This window comes from Sturnus vulgaris, chromosome 2, assembly GCF_052056855.1.
Source record: "Sturnus vulgaris isolate bStuVul1 chromosome 2, bStuVul1.hap1, whole genome shotgun sequence".
Classification (NCBI taxonomy): Eukaryota; Metazoa; Chordata; class Aves; order Passeriformes; family Sturnidae; genus Sturnus; species Sturnus vulgaris.
In genome coordinates this window covers 93,377,008-93,394,371 of record NC_142244.1, presented here as the reverse complement: position 1 = coordinate 93,394,371, position 17,364 = coordinate 93,377,008, and the positions used below count along the sequence as shown (strand labels likewise).

Sequence of the window (17,364 nt, the reverse complement as noted above, 5' to 3'; positions counted from 1 at the left end):
AATCAACAAAAAGATACTTCCTAGTTTACTGATTTTCAGGCTGTGGGCACTTGCAGTGCTTTTCAGTTTTCACTTGTAAACAAAACAGAAATAGACTTCCCAGTCCTTAGGACTGCCCATGATCTCATAGCAGGCCAAAGCTGGTTAGTTTATTTTTTTATATGTGTAGCCCTTCAGTTTCTTTTCCTGAGGAGCTCTGAACAATGGGCTGAGACCAAACCTTGGTGATGGTTGGGATCTCTACTCCACCACAGCCTCCACAGTTCAAATTACCAGATCTACTAATTTATCCAGTAGACTTTATCCTCCTTTCTGGTGATTGTGGGAAGATATTAAGTTATTATAGTTTAGCTGCTGTGTTGGATGTCAAAAGCTATTTTTTAAAACCATTGTAAGCTTTGTTGCAGTGTGTGAAGGATGAAGGCTGTATCTGTATCTGTTGCTGTTTAGGATTTCAGGAGTTTTTTTTGTTGCCGTAGAGAAGTAGACAAAGCCAACAGGTGGCTTTGAAGAGGAAAACTTAGCTGAATTGTGAAGTTGCACACACTTAATAAGCTTTCAAAATCAGATATTAAGAGCAGTATTATTTCAAGCAGCCCCAGGATAACATGAAAGGATGTAACACATGATGAGATTGAGAATCATGAGAAGATAAGAAGAAACTGTGGGATACAAAAAAATAAAAAGGAAAATAGTAAAAATCCAAATACCTTATTACAAGTAGGTTGATAAAACTAAGTGTATTTTCTCATCAGAAAATAGAATTTCCTTGATGTCTGAAGCCTTCCTGACAGAAAGCTACCTTTCCATTGGGGAAAATATAATACTTTTTCCTGTGTGGGGTTTTTTTGGGGGGGGGTGGTTGGTTTTGGTAGTATTTTGTGTTTCTTTTCTTTTTTTTTTTTTTTTGTTCATTGTCAATCTCTGATTATAATATCAGGAATGGGAGCTACAGTCACGTTTTCCTTTATTTTCATTCTTTCTTTTGGGCACTATGCTATGTAGGTCCTGGAGGAGTAATCCTAGTGCTTCCTCCAAAATAACCTAGCTGGAAAAATAGCAAGAATGTCCTCAAAATGCACACTGAAAGATGTTTTGTCTAGTGTTTCCACTTCAGAACAAAGACATCAGAATTCTGTATGGGGTTGAAGTTTTGCTTCTCAATTTTCTTTGACCAAAACTTGTCTCTTCAACCAGGGATAGGTTTTGCTAACCTTAGAATTAAAAGTCTATCCAGAAGTATGAAGAGCATACTGGAGCTGGAATAACAGAATTCTCTCTAGAAATGAGTTTTCACTATCAGTAATAGCAGCTGGGGGGTGCTGTTTTGCTGTGGGATTCATGGTATTCTTTCCAGAGAGATTTCTTGAAGTCTTTCTGGGCATATGCTTACAAAGGAATTGAATATTTGTGTGCCATTTTAACTGCTAGAAGTGAACCTTTAGTAAGACACTGGTGGAAAGGTGGTGAAACTGTAACTTCTGTATTGGTCATTACTATTGTGGTACCTGAGGGGTTTCTTCTTGTTGTTCAGTGATTGATTCTCTGAATTTTCCCAAATTGTTTTCTTTTATTGATTAAGTGTGGTGTTTTTTCCCAAATGTTCTCTAGTTTTTCCGTGGCTTTCGTAATTTCAGTCACACAAAAGCATGGTATAGGGCATATATCATCAACTTGAGCCTTTGTAATGCTGGATTAAATTACAGTTTTTGGAGTTGTGTATTGTTTTGGGTAATATTTTTTCACCATATGTTTTAATTATGCAGAAGAAAGACTTGAAGATTATGAGATTATTTGATGCTATGATGTTGGTTTGTTTACTTAAAATGATTAGAAAACATTCTACTGGATTCTACATTTTAATTTGAAAAAAATAGAAAATGAAAGGGACCAATAAGTAGTTGATTACTGAATTGCCTAATTTTCTAATTTCTGAAATAGTGATTTGCATTAATGCTTGAATTTGCTGAATAGCACACCTTAAATATTTGGTTTTGGGCTATCATTGTAACTGACATGCATTCAATGCAGGTTTGTTTTTGCATATTAAACCAATGAATGGATTTAATAATTCAAAATTATTAAATTAATGTGCTTAAAGAAAGGCATTACAAATTAAAATAGCCATTTTCTTGGTGGTTTTCTGATCAAAACCACAATATATTAAATGCTTTTCCAATCTCATTTATAATTTTTATTCTCATGGAAAAAGAATTTGCAGGTGTCCTGAGTACAAGCCTCTTTCTGCTGTGGAATACAAAGTATTAAGTACTGTATTGAAAAAAATTATGAAAATGAGACTCCTTCCTGCCTGGTTTGGCACTTCTGTTGTGAAATTTAGGTAGAATGGGAGTATAAGGTAGCACTTAGCCAAAAATTCTCCTTCATATTTTCCCATGGGGTTCCAGCGTTCTGGAATGTCATGGTGTCATATTGTAGCTCTAATAACATCTTTGTACACAGTAGTGGTCTCATATTGGTGAGTATACCTTTTCTTTGGAAGTGTAGTCTCTGTAGACTCTGATGTAGTCTGTTACCTGTCTGAATTACGTAGTTAAGTGTGATGAAGAGTGAGGTTTATAAAGAGTTCTGGTGCCTGGGAATAGTGTGGTAAAACCATCCTTTGTTCAAGTGGATCTTAGAAATCCCTGCCGTGGGCAAGAAGGAGGACAGGCAGTGTTCTGAAGCAACTGAAAAGTTGTTACAGCCTCCCTAAAATTACGCTGTTGTGTTACTTTTTAGGAGGGAGGAATGGAGGACTGAACTGCCACAGGCTTTCATTCTATCCATCACTTCTGCTGTCTGCTACTTACGTTTTCTCTGTGTGCCCAGGTCCTCGTTGCTGCTGTGCCATTGCAGGCCTCTGCTCTTTATGCCTCCCATAGCAAAATTTGTCTTCTGTGGCATTCCAGCCTATGCTGGAATTCCCCTATGCTCCATCAATCTTCTCTCCCCATTCACTGAGGAGAGAGAGTTTCCTATTTCTTAAAGTTACCTGTCTTTGGTAAGAAATCCTTGGTCTGATACACCTGGATAATAATGGCTCCACAGCATCATCTAGTGGCTTCCTTGTTTTCCCAAACTTCTGGCAGATCTCAAGTAGGGCTCTTCAGGTAGACTTGTAAGGGAGAAGCTTTGCTGCTAAATGACTTGAGTCTTGCTCAGAGTTGTCAGTAGCCTGCACATAGCCACTGTGCACAATGCATTCAGGACTCTTCAGCCTCTGGAACACCATATGCTACACTGTGATTAAGTACAGGTATTGACTTTCTTGCTGTTGTTTCTAAATGGAAACAGTGTGTCCTGTGTTCCATTAATTTTTTTCAAAACTGTTCCATCTGCAGGTACAAAGAAATTATTGCATCTTGTTCTCTATTCAAAAATTATTAGTATTTTGAAAAGTAATCACTACTGTGACGTTTCTGAAAGGATGGTGATGACTTTGTAAACCTTATGTCACCTTACAGCTTTTTTCACTTACTAGGTTTGCGTTCTGATCTTTAAAAAATAATAATTTAAAAGCTCAAGATATTTCTTATTAATTAAATTTTTCATGATTAAAATGGCCCAGGCACTCTCCAGCACCTGTACTATTTTTGCTGTAATTTTTTTACCTTATATATTAGGTGAGTAGTATCTACAGAGAAAAAGGTGTAGTTGCAGGTGTCAGTGGTTTTGATTAGAAGGGTGTTCAGCTGTTAAAACAGTGCATACATTGTAAGAGCTTAGGACACAAATAGCAAAGTGAGTGTGAACTGATTTTCTGCTTGCTCTTAAAGAATATGGTGTTTATAAAATCAAGACCTTAAAATTTTACAAGTACTATGTCCCAAACAATACAAAGTGGCAGATTTGTGACATAATGAGAGTGGTAGCAACAGAGGCTACTGGTAAGATACCTTTCACCTTTACCAATAAAAGGCTATCTGTGTTTGTAAATTTAATAAAAATTGCTTTCTTTAACAGGCTGGACTAATTGAAGCCAATGGAGAGCTTAAGGTGTTTATAGACCAAAACCTAAGTCCTGGAAAAGGTAAGAACACAATTCTTAGACTCTCCATTTCTTGATTTTTAGTTGTTATGCCTTTTACTGGCTTTAAACTGCTTTCTTAGCACAGTTTTTGTGAAGTTTTTCGTAAGTTTTATGATCAGTAAGCAAACTGTAGATATGCTGTGATTTAAAATGTTGTAAAACTACAGGTGCAGTTCAGTGGTGGTTTGTCCCATATGTGATCTCCTTAGTGTAGCTTGTGTTTAAGTATAAAGACCAGGATGTTGTGAGACATCTTTGGGGCACTGTGTTTTAGCAAATGGAAAAAAAATAGCTGGAGGGTAGAAGTTTAAAATGGGTTATGACAGTTACTGTGATAGTGCATCCAGTCTGCTGCAAGCTTATCTCAAAATATATTGTGAACAGAACTGCTTCGGACTTGCAGATAATGCCTGTGCGTGTATGGTAATGTGATGTCATTAAGTAAATTAATGAAACACAAGATACAAATTTAAACTTGAATTTGATACACGAGCTAAAAAACTGAGAATTTGGGGAGTTAGGAGCTGCACTTTGCCAGTTAGCATAGTTGGGGAAAAAGCCAGAAGTGACACCGAGTTCCAGCCACCTGCAGTTCTGGGCAGGTATGTCATGTAACTTCTTCTGTAAACTGATTATGCTACATTTGAAGACTACATTTCATGTATTCTTACCAGAGGGCAGTTTCCATAGTGAGACTGTAGAACTCTTTTCTAATTCCAGTAAAGTATATTCTTGTCAGTTTATGCATTCAACTAATAATTTCCTCCAGCGTGCTTACCGACTCTTTATAAAGAACAACTGAGTATCTTAACTGTCTTTACTAGTTTGTCAGGCCAACTAGCCACTGTTTCCTAGATTGCTCATCAGATGTACTCTTTGTCCTCTGTTTTCTTTATTGTATCCTTTGAGTCTGTTTGATTGCTTTCATCAACTTTCTTGAATATAAATATTTAAAACAGTATATGTGACTCCCAAGTGAAGTGTCAGTCATTTTTGTACTGAGAGATCAGTAATTTTTCTATGCAACATCATGTTTGGTTCATAGGCATCTCACAATATATTTTGGCGAAATGGCCATTTTCCTTTATTGTTGCTTCCAAATAATGACAGTCTGCTTTATTCTTATGTGTAACAGATGGTATCCTTTGATAGGCTGTATGAAGTAAGGTGAAATTTATATTAGGACAATCATCTACTTACTGTCTGTAAGTAAACGTTACTGTTTACTAACCTACTGGCTTTAAGCATTGTTGCAATACTTCAGTACTCCCAGATTAACCTGTAGTCCAGTTCAGGTGAACACCTTTAGTATTACTGCTCTAGTATTATATATATAATTTCAGGAAGCCCTTTTAACTTCTCTCACCACCTCTAGGTACAGCAAGTATTTTATTGGCATCTCACTAGACTGTCCTGGAAATTTCCTTGTCTAAAATATACATTACTTTACAAAAGGGAGGTATCCCACTAATCTGTCTTGTTCTGCATTTGGTGGAGAGGGCACTGCGGGTTGACTAAAGACCCGTATTAACTGGCAGAGGTGTATTTCTGTAAACATAGCTAAAGAAGTGTGCAAGTAGGTACCTGATCCTTAACAGCTGTACCATATGTCCTAATCCTGTGGGCAGTAAAAGTGGGTTTTTTTCAGGATACTTTAGGAGGGTACGATTTACACCCACATGGGCGTCTAGACCCTGTGAGAGTCAGTGGAGATCTAGTCAAAACAGTGCAGTCTAGACAGCAAGAACCGGAAATATGACTATTCCATTATTATATAACTCTTTAAGTAGAACTGGTCAAGTTGGAGGGCATTTTATTGCTTATAGAATTTTGTAAATAAATTCAATTAGTAAATAAGTTCATTAAATAGTTTATTATTGCCCTACACTTTGTCCAGTTTGAGAGACGAGCTCTACTCTCAATGTATAACACAGCAAACTGAGCTATCCTCAGTCAATTTCTGCATCTCATTGCTTTGAGGGGAGTTCTGTGAAGTTAATAGACAGTAACTAATTTTTAATATTGAGAAGAAACAACTATTTCTCTTGGCTTCATCAGCTTGTGGATTTTGTCTCTAGCTTGTTTGTGTTTTATGTGCAGGCTCTGTATTCTTAATCAGAGCTTAAATTTGCAAATATTTGTCTCTAAAGTACTCAAATATGTATCAGAATTTATTCACTAAAGTAGTACATTTTTCCTTTGCCACTTAGAATTTTTAGGGAGTTTTGTGCAGTCTTTAAATGTTGACATTGACAACTACACACGAAAGTACTACACTCTCTCTAAAAGTGATTGTCTGCATTGCATGCCATTAGATCAACAAAGTGCTGTCTTCTGCTATTTTTTAAAATCTGTGCAAAATTTCTCTTAATTACACGATGGAGAGGATTCAGTCCAGAACAGTCAGAGAGTAAGCTTTCCATAGGTTAGCAGAAGTGTATCTGGTATACTTTTTAGTTGAGGGTGGTTAGGAAAAAAGTCTTTATGTTCTTGTCTGGTGGTCATCATTAAAAGATGTTTTTGGTGTTTTTGTTTGCTTGGGTTTTTTGTTGGTTTTTTTTGTTGTTGTTTTTTTCTTCTTCATCTTCTCCTTTGGATTTGTATTTCTTAAAAGAAAGGAGTTTTTCCTGGAAGTTGCAAGGCACTCTCAAGAAGAGATTGAGAGTACATTGCATGATTGATAGTGGTTATGGGATCAAATCTCCCTGCTGTGTCAGATGAGTGGTTTGTTTAGCCCAATCTGCTGCCCTTGACAACAGTAATTGGGCAGGCTCATGAGGGAGAATGCAGGAGCCTGGCTACTTTTTGAAGTTCATTCTTCTTATGCTCCTACAGCACTCAAAGTCATTGGATTAGTAGTACCAGAGGGTGCATTCCATCATAGTTTTGGAAAAGTCCAACTCTGAGGCTCAGTGAATTGAAAATGAAAATCCAACAAGAAATCTATTACTTGCTTCAGTTTCTTTTTGTTGCTAGCCAGATGTGAAAGGAGGAGGAGTTCATCTGTCAGAGGAAGAAAGGTTTTAGGGGGATGGTAGAGGAGAAAAATTACTTGTGTGCTGGGTCACAAGGACATGCTTGCAAAAAAGAGAAAGGGCTGAAGAGAAAGAGCAGGATATTGTTACTGAAACGGTTCTATAACATCGTGGTCAGCAGTGTATAAGGTATGTGACTAAGGGGTAGGTGTATGACAATGAAAGATAAGCAAAGATGGACTTTTCTGGCTAAAACAGGTTATGATGCAAAAATTGTCACAGTCTGAACAGCTTTGTTGCAGTGCTTTCAGAATAGGCTGTGGATGAGCTGTAAATTTTTAATCTGCACCGGCAGAAATATGGTAACTGGATAAATTCTTTTCAGACTTGACTTTTGGTGGTAGGGTTATGTTGCCGTTGTTTCTTAGATGAATAATGAAGAGGGACATCACCATCTTGCTGAACAGTTATGCTGAGCAACCTCTTGCTCAAAAAGTCCTAAAAATTTGGAATCAGAGAGAGAAAGTATGTTAGAAAATAATTCCTGTATGCAAGTCTTATCCATACACTCATTCCCTGACTGTTCATTAATGTCTGCTGACAGAAACAGGTTACCAGTGTAGACAAACTTTTTACTTCAGCAAATGGGGACATGCTTCCAGTAGCTCATTTTGGAGTGACTGGTCTCAGCCATGAACTCCCGATGAGGATTTTTGTTTTAAAGCAGAGATTGACTTTATTTCTTTTAAGAGGAGAAAACAGTTTGTAAAAGAACCCCAAACAAAAAACACAACAAGCCCCAAAAACCCAAACAACAACCCCACAAAGGTCTGTTTATAATGAATAATGCACACATTTTTGAATAAATTAGTCGTGCACATAAAATACCTTTCTAGAAAGTGCTCTAAAAATTTATTTCTTCAAAGCAATCTCTAGTGTGAAATAAGAGATATCAACCTATTTGTGGTAGAAATTAGATGGCAGCTTGTGTTTCCACCAGTGTTTGTGCAATCTCCAGAAAAGGTTGCCTGTAAATTTGCCCATGTTTTCTGATTCCCTTGTGTATATCCATTACTGGAGTGTAACACTCTATATAGCCCTGAAAAAACAGTATGACTGTGAAAGGTTTGTTTTACTTGGTAACCAGGAAGGTGGTTTCCAGCTGGCTAATTCATTTTGAGAGTTAGCAAATACATATGGTTTGGAAGGACAGAAAGAATTTTTAATAGGGGCTGAACTAGTAAAACTTCCTCATGACTTTGTGTTTTCTATTAGTATTTGGCAGTGAATTTTAGAAACTGATAAATTTTGCTGTTTCTGGAGGTTATATTTTGAAGAAAGCTGTCACATTCTGGTCATTGTCACATTCAGATGAGCATTGATATTTAAGTATTAAATAGAACACTATTCAATTCTAATACTGCCCCTCGTTTGTGGAGAAATTTGGATGAAAAAAATTATTTGCTTCAGATGGGTGCAAGGGAAAAGGTAAGCAGTGCTATTAATATTGTATTGAAATTTAAGCTCTTATTTTAAAAATTACTCAGAAAGAAAAGTTGGATCTTCTCTTATGCCAGTAGGTGGCATTATTGGTATGTAACCAGAAAATGCTCATAAAGTATGTCTCTAGCTCCTTTAACCACTTACACTTTAAAAAAGGTTTCACATTTTATGGGCTAATTATATTTACATTTCAGATTTTAAAAAATCTGAAAATCAAACATGTAACATTTTAAGGTGTGTTTAGACTCGTATTTCAACACTGCCTTACTATAAGATTGATTTGTTCTTTTTATTTCTATAACAAGGAACTTGCAGTGTAAAGTTATTTTTAATTTTACTTTAAAATTCATACTCCTGATTTTTAGCAGTGATTGAAATTGTTCCTCTGGAGCAGAACTAGAGATCTATTTCAGAACCCATGAATTATGCTTCAGCAAACAGAATCATGCTTGAAAATTGTTATAAAATGCATATCTATTACTGCAGCAGAGGTAAATCCGATTATTATTGTCTAAAGTCAAGCTAAGGAAATAGAACTATTTCTGAAAGTAGAAACAGAATTTTGGAAAGTCTAAAAGTAGACCCCAGTTTATTTCAACACAGACTTGGAAAACCTGGTTTGTAATAGCTGAACTATTACTACTCATATCTAAGGATGGTAAGAATCACACAGAAGTCTGAGTTGATGTAAGCAGTTAGTGAGTACTACACACTGGGAGAGATGGATGTCTGTACAAAAGCTCACAATTGCATGTTTGTTGTCACACACGATGGTGTGACTTGTTCAGTAAGTGGAGATGCTTTTACTTGACTTGGCACACAACTGGAGACAATCATCTGTGTGTTGTCACACAGAGATCCTAAAAAAGAATTCAGTGATGTCTGAAAATCAGCATATAACTAACTAATAAAATAACGTAAAGTATCTAAATAGCAGAATATCTGTGATGTTCACAACAGAGACGTTGCCATCTGCAGCATTACAGGAGTGACATGTGAGGAATCAGGTCCCAGGATACAATCATCACCTCTTGTATGACAGAACTTAGCTTGTTAGAGACTGCATTACGAGGGAACTGAATTGCTTGTCTTTGCTCTCTTTCACAAGTAAAGAAAACATAAAGGCAGAGTACTTCAGTAAATTGTAGAGTATCTAGAATGAATGGGATTTCTGCTTCTAAGGCAAGGAGTACCTCAGCCCATCTTCTGTAACCTGAACACCAAATTCAAAGTCACTACTGTTCCAAGAACTGGAGCAGTTCTTCTCTTTTCAGGAGATCTGCCTAACTGTCTGCAGAGGGCACTCGTTTCCTTCATACTGTGTCTTTTCTCTGTGTCATCTTCAGTTAAAAAATGTTCTTAATTAACTGTATCACCTGCCCTTTAAACTGTCAAAATTCTGCAAGGGATTCTTTGTTTTTGGTAAAACTCTTTGGTTTGTTTTTATATGCAAGTGAAGGTCTAGTTAACCAGTAACCAAAGAGAGCACTTACTTTTTTGTAGGCAGATAAATAATAGGTTTCATTAGAGTGCTGCTTCTTTGAATCTGCAAATTTTTTGTGCCATTATTCCTTGATTCCACCTTCATTATTATCTTGTATTTGGAGGTATTCTAGAACATCATACTGATGAAGTACTACTTCCGTTTAGGTTTAATGATTGCTTATAAGTTACTAAAAGTAGTTTCCAAACATTTGGGATACTGAGAATCTAAGTAGTGGTAGCAGTTATATCCTTCTGTATGTGTTGTTTTTTCTGCTCTACATGGCATTTTCCTATGGTACTCAAATTCTTTAAGGGGAAAAAAAAGATGTGTCAGTACTAGCAGTATTAATAATTTGTTTTGAAAAGGAAGAAGAGTTGATGCCAGCAAAACCGTTTGGAAACTTGTGGTTTTAATTTTTACATGCTCTTATATACACCGTGTGTTGTCTGCAAAATACAGGATTATTGGGATTGCAGTGATTGCTGAGTAATAGTAATTAAGAAATTAATAGTAAGATTTGTTTGAGAAACTGAGCTATCAGTCACTTGCAAATCTAGGTTGATAAAATTACTTCTGCTTGTACTTAACAAACAAAACTCCTGTTACATATTATGAGCCTTTGAAAATGCAGATGAATATGAGGAAAATGTTTGCATATGAGGCAAATGAGAAAATATAATGAACTTGGACAGAGTCATTGAAAATATCCTCTTGAAAAAAATCTTTTTTTCTGTATAATTGAGCAGTAATATGCTTTTGTATTTTGTATGATAGCTTTTATAAGTCCACTTTGACTTTGCTTTGAACTTTGATGCTTGTGTTACTATTCTTTCACTTGCATTTGTTTCCTTGCCAGTCAGTTTGTGCTGTACAGAAAGATGAACCTTGTAGTTTCTGTTTAGAGCCGGGTTGGTTCAGTTGCATGAATTACCTCTGGCACAGCACTATAGGAAATGTTAGTGTAAGTACAAAATTTAAAGAAATATAGTGTGTGCTCTTCCCTTCACATGGATGTTTTAGTTGCAAGATAGCTACTTCTGTTCAGAAAATAAAATTATTAATAACAGGAATGCTGGAGGCCATCTAATAAACCTTGCCTTCAAAGCAGGGTCAGCTTTGACATACAGAGCCTTCAGATCTTGAATTTTGCTTTGTATCACCAAGGAACCTCCTATGCAGCCAGTTGCTGTGCACTGCCTTTGGCATATTTTCCTGGTTGGAATTTGCCATGAAACAACTTGTGACTGTTCCCTCTTTCCCTTTTGTCATGTCTGCTGTCATCTCTATAACTTCTCTTTAAATAACTGAAGGCAGTGATTTCTGCAGATAACAGCCCTTGCTCCACCTTAACCTTCTCTTCCAGAGGCTGCACACACCAAGCTTCCTGAGCTTCTCCTTGTGCAGGATACATGCTGGTAGCCAAGGCACACTGGTGTCTTCCTGCTGCACTCTCTCCTCTTTGCTATTGCCTCCCTTGCATCATGGGCCCTAAAACTGAGCAGACTCATCCAGGGAAAGTGTAAGGACAGCAGAAAGGAAATAATCTTGTATTGTTGCAGGCTTCCAAATGCAGCCCAGGATGTGTTCAAGTCTTAGTCAGAGTAGGGGAGCACCTTTGGGTCACACACAACTTGTCTGCCCAGGCCTCCTGATGCTTGCCTGAGCATCTCTTCCTAACCACTGACCCCAGCCCCTACTCTTGTGTTAACTTACATTGGCGCAACATTTTTGTCTTCATTGACTGCATAAAATTTTTTAATAAACAACATGATAGCATAAAGAATTACTTTATTTTTAAACATAGCAGAATAATTAAGTCTCTTGAGTGAATCTGAAGAGTAGGGCATCTCATGGGAGTATTGTTCTTTATGAAGTTGTCCTTCGGAGGTAATATGTGGAGGTTGTTGTAGGAAAAAACTCATAACATGAATGGGCAGCACTCATTGTCAGAAAACTGTCTACCTTTGAATTCTTAAAGCAGCTAACAATGGTACTTCCACTCTTGTAACTCAGTATGTGTATAATTGGTATAGTACCAGAGGGAAAAAGAGCCTGCATAATTTGTGAAGGGCTCAGATGAATAAGTCAGATTTCTGTGGCAGCTCGGTTGAGAAGCAGTGCATGTGTGTACAGATGTGATAATGGCCTTCAACAGGGCTTTTCTAGAGGGAGAGGAGAAGGGAGGGTCTGCAGTTACTTCTTTTCAAAGTCATGCTTTGAAAGAGTCAACAGCCAATGTGGATAAGGTTTATCTAATCAGAGCGATGTCCTTGGATTTCTTAAAAATAATAATAAAAAATTTGATTATCGAGGTCCTTAATCAGCCTGTTAAGCTAAGATGTGATAGAATGGGATGGTCCTCCCATGAGTTAATAATTGGTGAACACACTGAACTTGGTACAATGAGTTTCCCAAGTGAGCTTTTAGCACTTAAGAAAGATCTTGAAGTCGTTGTAGGTTATATTAATGAAAATAATCAATGTTTGGTGGGGAATAAGCACATTGAATTTTGAGAATTACTTGGAAAGGAATAGGGAATAAAATAGTAAGCAATCTATAGAGACATATATAACATACTGCATTCCTTAGTCATGAATACTGTGTGGATGCCTGTCATTTGCAGAAGAAAGAGCAGGAGAATTAGAAAGCATGGGCAACAATGACCCTCAGAGGTGAGGGAAAGTTGCTTAAAGCGCATTGCTCATAATGCCAAGATTGGAGGTTTTATCCCTGTGTGGGTCATTCACTCAAGAGTTGAAATTGATGATCCTTGTGAGTCCCTTCCAACTCTCAGAATATTCTGTGATTCTGAAAAGGTGATCAAATAGATGAGGTGTCTTAACTTTGGAAAGCAGTTACAACTCCTCTTTTATACTAGAAATACCATCTTCAGATTGCACTGTTTTTTTTTAAAGCAGTGAGGAACAGTTTAAAAAAAAAAACCTCCAGGAAGCTGAGAAGAAGCTACATAAGCATTACTGGCCAGAGTAGTTTATATTGATTTATTGTATTCTGCAGAGAGGAAGAACAAACACAATTCAGGTCATCATAGTGATGAGTGTGCTTGAAGGGACAGGAAGGTATAACAGACTTATATTACAAACTGGATAGCTGCTGACTTTCTGAAAGTGCACTGCGAGGCTGGTTAATAGTGGAAGAAGGATGAGCTGCTGCATCCTATTTGGGAATTGATTGATTACTGAGAGTAGATTCTTATGTGAAGCTATCACTTCGACATGGTGTAGTAATAGCAGCTGGGAAATAAGAACCTTCTGGAAAGCAAGGGCTTAAAGAAGATTTGAATTGTCCTCAGCTTCCTGTAGACTTCCTGAATGTGTAAAGAGGAGTGATAGGCATCAAGACCAGTTACAGCCCTTCAGATACAACCCTTGTAAAAATGCTTATTTATTGCATCTGTATTGGACAATGAGAAAAAAAGAAAGGAATGAGAGTTGTACCAAGTCCTTCTGACCCCATTGGCCTCTTTAAAAGTCATCTCAGAGAAAAAATTGCTAAAGCTGACAACCACTTGACGGTTGATTTGGCAAAAAAAAGTCTACAGTATTTTAAGACTGGTTTGTTCATTATTTTCTTACTGCAGTCAGTCTTTGTTGCTTCTTTTTTCTTTCTCTGTTTTGTTGTTGGTTAGGGAGTTTCTTGTGTTTTTTGAATTGGTGGGTTTAGGGTTCTTTCCTCTAAACTATATCATGGAACATCAAACTGTGAATGGATACCTGGGTTGTTATTTTTGCAGTTGATTCATCTTTTACATGGCTTAAGACTTGCTTTGTCTACCAGTTCTGATTGTGTATAGGTTATGAACAGGGAGAGAGAGAACAACCTTTCCTGCAGGGTCGGTCTGCTGAGTTGTATGTATTTTTCTGAAATAATGGATTCTGGAGGATTTTTGTTCTTTAAGTCCCTGCCTTCAGCTGGGAGGGGACACTTAAAGGAAAGTTTGGAATATTCTCTTGGAAAGGCCTGTTCCAGCCAAATTTTATCTCCTGTAGATCAGCATATCTCAGAAGGCTGTGCCATATGCTATGGCATTGGGCATGTTTGTCAGGTGGGACTGAAAAACATTTCAATAGCCACAAAGGATAAGGGTAGAAGATGAGAGGATTGTTCTTTTTGACAAATGTCAGTTGCGTCTGTTACTCTGCTTTAAGGGAAAAATTGGAATACAAGGGATTAAAACATACTCATATTAAAACTCTGACCTGTAAGGTTATATAGAAGAAAGTTTGAGAGAACACTGTGAATCTTAATTTCTTTTTTTGCTTCAAAGGTGTAAATGCTAATTTATGTTGAGACTATGTGTTTCAGGGCTTCAGTTTCCATTAATGTGCGTTGGTAGTATAGATGAGACTAGTTGCTAAAATAATACAATGTGCTGACCTGAAGCTCTCTACTTGTATTTGTTTTAGGGGTTGTTTCTCTATTGGCTGTTCATCCTTCTACAGTAAATACAATTGGAAAACAGCTCCTGCCAAAAACGTTCGGACAGTCTAATGTCAACATTGCACAACAAGTGGTAAGGAGACTGTAGGGTGTTTTTTGTTTGTTTCTTTGTTTGTAAGATGTGGGGGGGGGTTGGGGTTTTTGTTTGTCTTGGGGTTTTTGTTTGTGTATTTTGCTTGTTTGGTTTCTTATTTACTTGTTTTTATTGCTTGTCCTATTGTTTACACATACTGCAAATCTGATGGAGCCTGGTAGTCTGTATCACTCGTCATGGGTAGATAATCTAATTTTGTTTCTAATTTTAATAGACTTAGGTTAAAAAAATATGTATTGCATAAAGAAGTTAAAAGATGACTCAAATAAACATGAAGTTACCTTACTGTTCAGGTGGCTTTATCTTTTGTTAGTCTTACCGTTTAAAATCAGTGTCTCTTTCAGATTCTGCCCTGAAATCTGGCAATGGGAAAATGTAAATAAAGTCTATAAACACGTTTTTATGGAGATTTGAGCTAGGTGGAATAAAATTGAAAGCATAACTATATTTTAGTGCTTAATTTAAATATTCTTTTGCTGAAATACTTAATTTGAGCTTCGTGTGAGATATATGAAATTAGATGTTTCAAAGAATCTTATAATGCAATAGGTAATACCTTGGTTATAGTAATTCTTGCAGTAATCAAAAGTAAAATTCAGTGGTCTGAGTAGAATTGGTCTCAGTCGTCTGGAAAGTAACTGTAACATGTAAGCATCTGAACTAGTGTCTTATATTTGGGTTTCTTCTTGATATGAAAGCAGTAGAGTAGATTTTGAATGTAGAGGAGGTGCTAATCACACTTCTCTGTCCCACTCTAGAAATGAGCCTGTGAATTTGTGCACACTTAATTTTTTCTTTTGTAGTGTTGAGTATTTCAGGACTCTCCTGAGGGCAGTAGAGGTTCAGGGTTTGCTGCTGCTAGTTTGTTTTTTCTCCAGCTGTAATTCCTTTCCTCTTCACCCCCTGCCCCCTTACTAGTTAGGCTTTCATCTTACTGCAGAGTGATACAAATTCTAGATATGGTACCTCGGTGGGGCTGCTCATGCAATTAGTAAGGTAGGGAATTAGAGTGTAGGACTCTCTGCAAGCAAGGTGTTAAATCATCTCTTGCAGTCTTCTGCCACTGCATCCTAGGGAATAGACACTAGCTAACAGCTTTCTTCAGTACTCCATAGAGCCTGCTTACTCGAATAGCACATGAGTGGTTTTCACACTCTTTGGAGACATTCAGTGAGCCAGACCAGTTGGTGTGAGAACTGATAGCATATTTTTAATGGGGAGAAAGTGAGTGGGTTCACATGTGTCCTGTGCCAGCACTCCCCACCCTCATTCAATTTCCTACAATCAGAAGTTTTGTTTATGAAAAGCAGTAGAGGAGATAATTTGGCTGTTCATAAGAGACAGAAACATTTCAAGTGTGGTACATAGCTGCTGGAAAGGAGTACCTAAGATATTCTAGCTGTCAGAAGTGGATGTAACAAATTTATATGTTAACCGCTGAGAGAGGTAGCATAATATAAAGAGAATATTTGGAAAAAAATACAGTTGTTTTGTCTTTCCAGAAAGCTGAAATCACAGACATCCAACAGCACTAGACTACCTTTGGCACTGTCTATGTAACTTTCACACATGAAATGTTTTATTTTCAGTTTTTGTATTTTACTCTGAGACTAAACTGTTGAACCTTGCCCAAGGAAGAAAAATTAAGTTTTGCTGCTCAGACAGAATATAGCTGCAGGAAAATATGGCAGGCTTGTGAGTGGTTATGGGTTTAGTTTTGTTTGATGTTTTTTTCATTTACCTCATGTCAGAGATGCAACCAGCTGTTTCCACTGGGAGCTAAATGTACCCCAAAAAAGTAGGCTTATCTTTCTACAAAAGAGTAATCTATATGGTATCATTTTTTTTCCATATTTTCTAGAAAATTACATTTAAAACAATTCAGAGATAAAAAACACGACCTGCAGAAGTGGGTTCTTTATTTAGCTAGTCTCAGAGGTAGCAGGGCACAGTTCTATGTCCTAATGTATATATTATTATTATTTACGATTAAATTAACACATCTTCAGGACAGTTACATGGAGGCTGGAAGACTGTGCTTAGCCAAGTGTGTGCTCTTAACGTGTTTGTAATGGAATGGGTTTGCCTAGTTTGGTGTCACTCACTGCAGTGGTGAGGAAAGTTTGCCCTTATTCTTTTTCACCTGTAACACAGTTAGAGTTTTGATTCTAGTGAAAGAGACTGACACCAGGAGAGGGTTCTTGCAAAAGCTATGCGTTTTCTCTCTGATTTTACTGATTTTCAGATTTTCTTAGATTGATATTTTAACTGTAATTTATTGCAGCATCCTTATACATAATTTGGTAGGGTAGGGGGTTTTTTTCCTCCTTGTTTCCTCCCATTTTCCTTGGAGGGAGAGAGAGAGAGTTATGTGTTTACTTTGATCTTATCTAAGTTAGTGTTGAACAGTGTTAAGAAATCCAGCAAGCATGAAAACCTGATTTAAGGAGGTTAAAATATAAATGCTCATAACTTAGTTAATATAGTTAGAGCACACCCTATTGTCAGAAGTTTTTTTATGCTAATGTTTATAAATTAGATGCATCTAAAAGAAGTATGTAAAGTACTAGTGTTTGGATAATGCATCATTTGAATTGTCACTTACAAATGTCTTGGAATTCTAATTATTTTCCAAATTATTTTGTCTTTACTGTAGGTTATCGGTACACCTCAGAGACCTTCAGGGCAAAATACTATCCTGGTAGGAAGTCCACACACACCTAACACACATTTTGCATCACAGAACCAGACTGGAGATTCTTCACCTTGGTCTGCTGGGTGAGCAAAATGAAAGCTAGAAAGGATTAATAAG

General features: G+C 37.0%; 1 protein-coding gene across 9 annotated transcripts in view; it reads left to right on the top strand.

Annotated features, from left to right (window-relative positions):
- The window catches only part of TFDP1 (transcription factor Dp-1), a 40,323-nt gene that overhangs the window by 10,421 nt on the left and 12,538 nt on the right, over nucleotides 1–17,364 (top strand). For all 9 annotated transcript variants that reach the window (XM_088160128.1, XM_014885132.2, XM_088160127.1 and 6 more), the window contains exons 3-5: nucleotides 3,967–4,033; nucleotides 14,425–14,531; nucleotides 17,209–17,330. In XM_088160128.1, coding sequence (XP_088016254.1) covers nucleotides 3,967–4,033; nucleotides 14,425–14,531; nucleotides 17,209–17,330 — 296 coding nt within the window. The remainder of the gene's footprint in view (nucleotides 1–3,966; nucleotides 4,034–14,424; nucleotides 14,532–17,208; nucleotides 17,331–17,364) is intronic.